Below are 9,867 nucleotides of genomic sequence, written 5' to 3' on the forward strand. Positions count from 1 at the left end.
ATTTAGATGTAGCCAGTCTGCTTAGTGGTGGACAGTTGGGGATAGGTTATTTAATGAGAACAAGGCATGGAACTAACCAAGAGTGTGTCCCTTATCACCTGATCACTTTGCTTCTCTGTTGTATCTCTTTCCCCAACTATCTGTCTGTTTTTGCCTTTTAGAGTGTATACACTTTGGGGCAGGGGCCATGTCTTCCTATGTATTTGAGCAGCACCTGCTTTATGTGAGCAACAGGAGGCTATCTTAGGAATAATTGGTGCTATCTAATGGCACAGCTCCAGGTTTTAGTACTTTTCATCCTGTCTCAAGTACAGATTCTCATTCTTGCTTATTCTGGGCTAGATTCGGATTTTAATTGAGTCAGTGTAAATCCAGATTAATTTCTTTGGGCTTGTGCGATATTGTTGACAAAACTTTTGTCTTTCACGGGTACTTAAAGAAGCCCCATTGCAAAAGACAAAAGTCGTGCCGATGCAAGTGGCCATGTAAACGTGGCTTTGTCAGCAGGAGTGCTCTCATGACAACAAAACTACTGCCACTTGTGGGCTGGAAGTATTTTGTCATCACTTTTGCCAGCTCATCGTGTTTGTCAGCTTTGTCGGCTCACAGTGTTCACATACACTGACTTTTAGCGACAAGGCCGTGTTGACACAGCCTTGTCACTAAAAGCTGCTTAGTGTAGACAAGCCCTTTGACTTCAGTATTGCTAACCCTGTGTAAGTACCTAAGAGTCAAAACATGCTCCATTACATGCAAAATTAACTAATTAAAACTCTAGCTATTTGCGTCTGATGCACAAGTTGTAAAGTGACAAATTGAAAACAACTAACACTTTGTGTTCACCATTCATCATCAGTTTGGGCTGGATGGCAAGGCAAAGTCAAGTCACTTCTCACACTGCTGTCTGTGAGAGAGGGGCATGAATCAAATACATTTATAATTCATGAAAGGAAAGCACCACCAGCTACAGAGGCAATCATGAAAGAATACCCAAAACAGTTTTCTTTCAGCAACACGTGTGCTCTGCTACACTCTGTTCCTTCTTCCTGTAAACCAGAAGAGTAATCTCATACTCACAAAGATAATCTAGGCTAAAGCCACAAATAATAATGGGACACATGCTGCCTCTACACAGGTTCTACCAAGTAGGGGACTGGAAAGTGTAGGTTTCTACTCATGGAGTTTTGTCCCAGTACATGTTTTGGGGACAGGGTTTATTCCCCTAACAATGTAGATTTCAGTACATCTACAGGAGGCTGGGCCTCTGCATAGGACACTGAGCTTCCTCTTTCCTGTGGCAGAACAGCTCACTTTCTGGATATAGCAAAACTCTACCTCAGATGTGGCTTGCAGCTGTGTATGGGGATGTATTCTTAGTCTAGTAACCCGCATCATGTGGACAAGTTTCCACAGCAAACAGAATTCTTCCCAGACGACAGCGAAGCATGTCATAAGGAACAGTGGTTCTACGGCTCATCTCCCTCCCCACCTCTCGGCTCCAGGTCCCTTAAACTCTCATAGCCCAACCTGCAATTTTGGTGCATTTTGGTACTCTCCACATAGCAGAGAACAGCATATGTCCCAGCAAAACACAGTAACTGAACAAGACATGTTTACATACAAAAGAGGGTTTATTGGTTGATAAGGGCAATTAGCAGAAACACAATTTAAATGTATGAGATCATATTTCCCATGTAGGGTCTTTAATGAGTGTGATGCCCGCTTATGGAATATGTTTATTTAAGAGTCCTACCAAAGTTTTTGGATAGAATGAAAAGTAGTTTTTCAGCGTGCAAGGCTGACAATTCTATTTCTTACATTGTCTTGAATTTGGATTTTATTTCTATTTAGAACTAAATAGAAATTAATATCTAAAATATCTAACGAGTGACCATGTGTGGCTGAAAACTGGGAACGACTGTTTTCATGGCCCTTGGTGATGTCAATCTGACAACCGTGTTTTGTCCCAGTGTTTGTCAGGAACACCACCTCCTGAAGAAGTCATCCCCAGCAGAACAGGTAAAAGTGACAACAAGCTAACAGAATGCAGATGTCTCTCAAGGACCATCCCACACAGGCCTGTCACCTGCCAAAACCTTCTCCTCCTCTCCCAACCTCCAGCATAACACTATAAATCAGCTCACTCTGACATGTAGGATCAGATCCACATAGTCAGAGAATTACTGAGTGGTCAATGCTGACTGCCTATAGCAGCCCAGCTTCCCCACCACCTGCAGAAAATACAATAAAGAGGTTAGACAGTGGGAGGAACCAGAAACACGATTAGAGAGTGAGGAACGTACAGTTTTCTCTCACCCACATACTCTTTAATATGTCCTACTTTTCAAGCTGAAATGGCAGAAAGATGGTGAGGGGAAAGTGGGCATCCTTTTTGCTTTCTCATCCCCTCTTCACCTCTATCTTAGGGTTTTCTATAGTTCTTGTCATCATAGTAACTAAGTGTTTAGATACTATGGTGATGTATGCTATAAGAAACCTAAGAACCCCTCTTGCCAACACTCTTCTGTGTACACCTCACTGACAGCCACAATAACCAAGCCCTGTCACAACCATGTGACAGGTGTTGAACAAAAGTTAAGTCCAAAAACTCAGGGGTAAAATCCAATTTCCAAGAATGTCCATATTTAAAGGTAAAGTGGAAACCTAGTGGCATATAAGCAACAACCAAAATGTTGTGTTGTTCCTAAAACACATAACATGCTTTCAGTGTTCAATGTGAGAATTGAGTGACCCAAAGACCCTTTCACCAAGGTCTCTCACTTGTTAATACAATATGCTAATATCTGAGTAACTGGCAAAGGTTGTTTAGCATGTTTCTGGTGGTACAGTCAGCCTTCATTAAAGTGCTCTCCTTTCTCTGATATCAAGGCTCTGTATTTTTGTTTCAAGTTACATTAAGAAAAGACACACACTTCCCTATGCCTGAAAAATGTCAATACCATGGATGGTGTTATAAAGTGGATTTACGTCATTTACATTCTGCTATGGAATTCAAACCCCACTAAAAAAAAAAAGCAGTCAGTACCGTGTAACTGGAACTGGAATCAACACAATGTAAGGCACTGAAACAATTTGAGATTTTCCTTCTTCTTCACTGTTAACAGAGTTGTCGTCATATCCCAAGTTCATCGTAAGTGGGTTTCACTATAATTAATTGTAAATATCATGATGCAAAAATATCTTTCTATGAACACGCCTGGTTTTAGGAGTCATGTTCATAGATAAGAAGGGCAGCTCTCTTCTGCTCTCTTCACTGCCTACTTGATAACCAGCCTGCTTTTCCAAAAGTATTCATCTCTATAGATTCCAGGGTTATTCTGAAAATTACATTGTGAGGCTCCTTTTTGGAAAGCAAGAGTGGGAGTGAGCAACCCATCTAGATCCATGCAGCAGCAGAAAACCATGTGATTTATTGCCATTAATTAAATCACATAGTTTCTTGGTTAAATATAGTTGGTTCTTTGCTCATTAATTAAGCCCATCAGCAGCAGAAAGTGGCTCTAATTTGACCTGGCTAAAGAGCTTTTCATCATTCCTCAGCCATGCCACAGCTTTTACTCGAGTACATTCTTTCCATTAGTAGGAATGACCTTGAACCTCCCTTGAATGTATCAATGGTAAAGCTGACATTGCTCACTTAGGACAACTTTGTGATGATAAGCTCATTTTGCTTTAGGATGCTGAGCTAGATTAAGCACCAAAAATCAGAAAATAATATTAATATTTAATAGTAGATTTTTGTTGGTTTTGTCATGGGCATGCTTGGAGTGAAACTGAAATGTCTGCTCATAGTCCATCCCTCCAAAAATCCCCTGTCAAGCCTTTATCAGTTGAAAATATTTGTTAGACTTCTCTGGGGGAAAAATAGCAGACAAAGGTGACCCAGTGAATACTACTTGCTTCTGTTTTCAAGTCTTTCACAAGAGACTACCAGATGAAACAACCATAGCAAGGGGTTTGTATTTGTTTTTCCACTAGACCTGCAATAAAACATTTTTTATTATTGGTTGACTGCTGACAGCGAGCTTGGCACCATAATAGATACAAAGGAAGACATGGGCCCTGCCTGGAGTAGTTTCTTAACAGGATGTCTGTCTATGCCTGTGGGTTAAGTGTGTGACTGAATACACCCTATATAAAGCAGACACAAGACACACTGGGTACAAAAAAGCAAGCGTTCTTGTGTAAGAGACAGAGGAAATCTAAAGTAGGGTGAGTATCCTAGATGCAGTGTGTCTAGTTGTAGGTGCTATATTGTGCAGGGCAGATTAATTCAATGTGTGTGAATGAGGGCTGTTGTGCTTGGCTGTAAGTGAAGGTGTCTAAGGGGTGGGGATGAAGGTCTGAGGAGGGCTAAGATGTGCCAGTGCTTCAGCCCGGTTACTGACTGACAGTCTCCTCAGCCTCTTCACTGCCTATCAGTCCCCACCTTGTGGGGCCTCCCAGCTCCTCCAGCGCTTGGGCAGGCGATAGGGACCTGGCAGTTTCTGACTAGATGCTCAGCCGCTGACTGCCAGGCGCGCACACACAGTGCACAGCCATGGACAGCTCCTGGGTGGAGAACGGGACTCTTGCCCCCTTCGCTTCGCTCTCCCCGGAGCCCGAGAACAGCAGCAGCAGGAGCGGCAGCCCCAGCCCCTCCGGCTGGGTGCCGCAGGCAGGCACGGGGCCGGGGGGCAGCCCCCCGTTCTGGGATACGCCTCTGAACCAGGGTTTGAGCGTGTTCGTGGGGCTGGCGCTGTGCACCACCATGCTGGGTTTGGGCTGCACCGTGGAGCTGAGCCAGCTCGGGGGGCAGCTGCGGCGGCCGGTCGGGGTGCTGCTGGCGCTGCTCTGCCAGTTCGTGCTCATGCCCCTGCTGGCCTTCCTGCTGGCGTTGCTCTTCGCCCTGGACGAGGTGGCCGCGGTGGCCGTGCTGCTGTGCGGCTGCTGCCCCGGGGGGAACCTCTCCAATATCATGTCCCTGCTAGTCAACGGAGACATGAACCTCAGGTACCCACCTCGCCGGGCTCATCTCCCTCCCCGGAGGGGCAGGCGTCGCTCCTTGTCGGAGTATAGGGCCCACAGAGGGCGGCCTGAACCCCGCTGGGAGAGGGAGGCAGCCGGGGGACTCGACGTGCCGGGGGCGCTGCGGGAGGTGGGGATGTGCGAGGGGTCAGTAGCCGTGCGGGGGATGTGGATGTGCCGGGGGTGGAGGGGGGGGGGGGATGTGGATGTGCCGGGGGGGGGAAGAAGGGGGGAATGTGGATGTGTGTGGGGGGGGATGTGGAAGTGCCAGAGTGGGGTAGGGGGAAAAGGGGATGTGGATGTGCCGGGGAGGGAGGGGGGATGTGCCGGAGGTGAGAGGAAGGGGGAATATGGATGTGCCGTGGCGGGGGGGGGAGGAAGGGGAAATGTGGATGTGCCGGGGGTGGGGGCCAGGAAGGGGGAACGTGGAAGTGCCGGGGTTAGTAGCAGTGCAGGGGTGTGGATGTGCCGGGGTGTGGACGGTGCGTGCTGCGGGAGGACTGTCGGTTTTACAGTTGTTTAAAATATTCGCTATTTTATAATCAGGTCTGTGCCAGCCTTTGCTGCCCCTGTTCCGGGGCGCGGCTCGTGGGTACCAGGACAGAGGAGCCGGTTTCAGGATCTCATCAGGGGAATTTTGGGGGGACAAAAAGACGTTTGAGCTCTGGCGTTGTTGTGTCCCGCGCTGGCTGCCCGCCTCTGGGAGATGCGGAGAGCCCAACCCGTGCTGAACACTTGCAATTATTATCTGTTTGTGCTCCACGGCCCCCTAAGGCAGGCAGGTTTTACATGCAAAAATATAATCTTCCTTTCACAAAAAACACAGCTGGCAATACCCTCCACCCCCCTCAACCATATTCAGGCCAATATCCGAGCATCTCCAGCCTGCTCGGTAACCGGAGAGAAATTCTTGCAATCAAACAGCTATTTGCGCCCTGGGCGACTCTTGTCCCAGCTCCTAGAGAGGGTTTTGCACGATAGGTTTGTGCCTCGTTACACGAAATGGATTTGTACCGCCAGCTCTTACTGGAGGCTCGGGAGGTATTGTTCCCCCCCCCCCCACCCAGCAGCTGATGGAAGAGCTGCTCGTGCTGACCCGCTGCCTGTTGTTCTGTCCCCTCCCTCCTGCAGTATTATCATGACCGCCTCATCCACCCTGCTGGCCCTGCTGCTGATGCCCTTGTGCCTGTGGATATACAGCCGAGCCTGGATCAACACGCCTCTGGTGCAGCTCTTGCCCCTGGGGGCCGTGAGTCTGACCCTATGCAGCACTTTGCTCCCCATCGGCGTAGGAGTTCTCATCCGCTACAAGTACACACGGGTCGCCGACCTCTTGCTCAAGGTAACAACAGCTGCGCCGGGTCCCGCTTGTACATACACAGAGGTGCCGAGCACCACCCGGGAACAGGCCCGTAGGGAGCTCCTTCTCGCTGGGGCGGTCACAGGGAGTGGGGAAGGGCTCTGCTTCTTGGAGCCCCACTATGGGCGCTGCTGCTTGAGGATACAGAATGTACGTGTTCTAGTTAAAGGATAAGAAAAGATGCACGTGGCGGAAGATTTAACAGATCTACAATAAAGAGACGGGTAAAGCTTGTTAAAGCGTATAAATACTGCCCCACATCGTGAGCACGCAAAGAGCAGAGGCGCCAGCACTGAGAGCAGCGTGCATGGTATCTGTTTCACCAGGACTGCATGTCAGTGTAGAAACTGAGCACTTCCGTGTATTGTATTGATATCACTCAAATCGTAGGATTAAGGCTCATCACATATCTCGTGTAAACCCCTCAGGACTTGTTCCGAATTCTAAACAGAATCTCTCTCTCTCTGTTTTCCAAAGAGGAAGGATAAGCGCCCATTGTGGTCAACTAGTAATAAAATACTGCCCGTGCGTGACTATTTTCTGTAAAACAGTTACAGGCAAGATTAGAGTTGACTACAAGTAACTTTTTGTTTAAAATAAAATAAATAAACAAATAAATAAATAAATAAATAATTGCTCTTTTACAAAGACCAAAGGATGAATCAATATTTCCATACAGTAACACTAAGTAAAAAGTAGACAGGCAATGCCATTTCTTCAGTGCAACAAGAGCAGATCAAACCACAAATGAATGCTCAATATATTTCTAACCATGAGACAACACTGCAAAGCATGTGCTTTAAATAAATAAATGTTATACATATAACAGGTACTATATCCACATTAGAACTAGTAGCTTCAGTTCCACATGCAATAAAAATCAGTAAATTCCTAACTAACTAAAATAGTAACACGTACAACTATCTTAATTTGGAATAATTAAAACAAAAATATAACAGTTATTGTTTTCTAAATTATTTCTTTGTTTCGAAAATATACAAATTTTCAGTAAGCATTTTTCATCAATCGTGGCACAACCAATTTCTATATTTCTGACTAAACCTTCATCATGCAAGTAATTTGTATGAAAGAAAAATAACATTAAAATACATTTATGTGCATGTTAGTTGAAAATAATTTCAAAGATTCAACAAAATAAGCAAAGATACCAGGATTTCACCCGGTTTTTTAGGGAAGGATGAGGACAAATAAAAAAAATGGTCTTACTGAACAACAGAAATGTACAATCTTATTAACTTTAACTAACATTATTAAGTGCAACCAAGGGAAAGAGAAAGGTTTGAGGAAAAGGAATGCATGGGGATAGGAAAGTGAAAGCATGCTGTGGAGACTACTAACCATAATTGAAGAGAATTACCCGACTGAAGTACTATTACAAGAGTCTTTAAACAACTATTGTTGAACAGATGAATATTTCTGTTCATCAAAAAACAAAACATTAAAGTTAAAAATTAAGGTAAATTTTCAAGCAAAACATGCTCAAAGGTAAAGCAAAGACACTTAGCACACAACCGGTTAATACTGCAAAAATCACTCGATGGTTGCAGCATGCACAGAATACACTAAACTAAAAAGACCCAACCTCTGGGCCCAATCTTGCACCAATTAAAGTAAATTATATAACTGCCATTGAATTCAATGGGATCAGATCTTATTTCAGAACCAGTACCATCCTTTTTAACGGTCAGTTTGGATGGTTTATATCTCCTTTAGGCTTAAACTTGGTATACACATTGTTAGGCAAGATGAAAATTCTTTAAATAGTTTATCCAATTTACACTTTAAAAGTAATATTTTAAAGTATTTTAACAAAAACCAGATAGTTTCATTTTCTTTTTTAAATGAAAATTTACACACATTAATGCAGATTGTTACTATCTTTCAGAGAAAGTATCCCACGCAAGTTATAAATGTTAAAAACTAGTTAAGAGACAGATTTTTTTCCACCCTTATTCACTTTGCACCTGATTCAAAGTCCACTGAAATTTTGGTAAGAAAGGGTAGCAGAATCTGTCCATCAGTGGATAGGTTAAAATAAGATCTGTGTTGGAAATGCTAAGGGTATGGCAAACTCCCGGGAATTTGTAATTAAGCAGAGTGGTCTTTTCAATGTCCTTCAATCACATTTTGTCTGTTCACTATTCATATAAGGAAAAGCTTCTGCTGTAACTGCTGCAATAAAATGTGCTGATTTTTAAAACAAATATATAGTTTAAATTCTTTCCTTATACTATTTTAATAATTGTGTATTTAATTAATTTGCTTTTCAACGACTCTAATGTAAGTTTTCCCTTCTTTTTTCTCTGACATATCTGATTGTAATTATTTATTATTGTTAGGTTTCCTTGTGGTCCCTTTTAGTGACTTTGGTGCTTCTTTTCATTCTGACTGGCACTATGTTGGGACCTGAGCTGCTGGCAAGTATCCCTGCCTCTGTCTACATAGTAGCACTCTTGATGCCCTTAGCGGGCTATGCCTCAGGATATGGCTTAGCTACTTTATTTCACCTGCCACCTCATTGCAAGAGGACAGTGTCTTTGGAAACAGGATGTCAAAATGTCCAGCTCTGCACGGCTATACTAAAACTAACTTTTCCACCACATCTCATAGGAAGTATGTATATGTTTCCTTTGCTTTATGCACTTTTCCAGGCTGCAGAAGCTGGGATTTTTGTGTTAGTGTACAAGATGTATGGAAGAGATGCCTATAAACAAGATCCCCTAAATGAAGATGAAGACACAGATATTTCTTACAAGAAACTGAAAGAGGAGGAAATGGCAGATACCTCATACGGCACAGTGACTACAGAGGAACACAATTCTATTCTGATGGAGCCTGCACAGACTGCACTGTAGATGGACAACAGAGCAACAGAAGGGGACGCTTGAGTTACAGTAATATTATATGGTATTTGCGATATGTTTTGGGAACTTGTAAAACAGGCAGCTGGGGTACTGACTAGACTCCATTATCCACCCATCTACTCTCAGTGTATAAGATGACCATATATTTACTATTGTGCCAATTGCGAATATTTTCTCAAAAATATAGCCTTATATGTACAAAAATCAACGTGACACCAGATAAGTCTACAACTTCATACGAAGAAGCTCTTTGGTGATATAACTAAGGCAGGGACAGGTACCAGAAACGAATGAAGCATTTTGTAGGAAAGGGTTAATTTGTGTATCACTGATGAACAAACGAGCAAATTAGATTATATTTGTAAAGTGTCGTTCAAGTTTATGCATCCCATTAGTTGTAAAAAAATCCTGTCTATTGTTCTGATGATAAATGCGTGGAAAAGATGAATTAACGCTGTATTAATCACTAATTAAAATCCCTCCAAAGATAACTAAAAATTAAAAGGAAGTGCAAGTAACGGTTTCGTTTATCTAGAGACGTATCTAGCAGCGATTTATCTTCAGGGAAGGTAAATCCTCCCTTCTTAAACTACC

General features: G+C 43.7%; 1 protein-coding gene and 1 long non-coding RNA gene across 4 annotated transcripts in view; one reads left to right on the plus strand and one right to left on the minus strand.

Annotated features, from left to right (window-relative positions):
- The window catches only part of LOC115652007, a 67,728-nt gene that overhangs the window by 56,554 nt on the left and 1,307 nt on the right, over nucleotides 1–9,867 (minus strand). The window lies entirely within an intron of this gene.
- On the plus strand, nucleotides 4,442–9,791 carry SLC10A4 (solute carrier family 10 member 4). 2 transcript variants are annotated; one of them, XM_030563440.1, is made up of 3 exons: nucleotides 4,442–5,013; nucleotides 6,160–6,370; nucleotides 8,749–9,791. In XM_030563440.1, the coding sequence occupies exons 1-3, from the start codon at nucleotides 4,562–4,564 to the stop codon at nucleotides 9,262–9,264; spliced, it is 1,179 nt and encodes a 392-aa protein (XP_030419300.1). In that variant the 5' UTR covers nucleotides 4,442–4,561; the 3' UTR covers nucleotides 9,265–9,791. The 2 variants fall into 2 exon arrangements, with proteins under 2 accessions (XP_030419300.1, XP_030419301.1); XM_030563441.1 differs by having other exon boundaries at nucleotides 4,929–5,013; nucleotides 5,575–6,370.

The sequence above is a fragment of the Gopherus evgoodei genome, chromosome 5 (genome assembly GCF_007399415.2).
Source record: "Gopherus evgoodei ecotype Sinaloan lineage chromosome 5, rGopEvg1_v1.p, whole genome shotgun sequence".
NCBI lineage: Eukaryota > Metazoa > Chordata > Testudines > Testudinidae > Gopherus > Gopherus evgoodei.

Bases quoted from the DNA above. Each gene is read 5' to 3' on its own strand.
- SLC10A4 (XM_030563440.1), top strand. From the start codon at position 4,562: ATGGACAGCTCCTGGGTGGAGAACGGGACTCTTGCCCCCTTCGCTTCG. The intron at 5,014-6,159 runs GTACCCACCTCG...TCCCTCCTGCAG, and splicing joins AACGGAGACATGAACCTCAG to TATTATCATGACCGCCTCAT. The intron at 6,371-8,748 runs GTAACAACAGCT...TATTATTGTTAG, and splicing joins TCGCCGACCTCTTGCTCAAG to GTTTCCTTGTGGTCCCTTTT.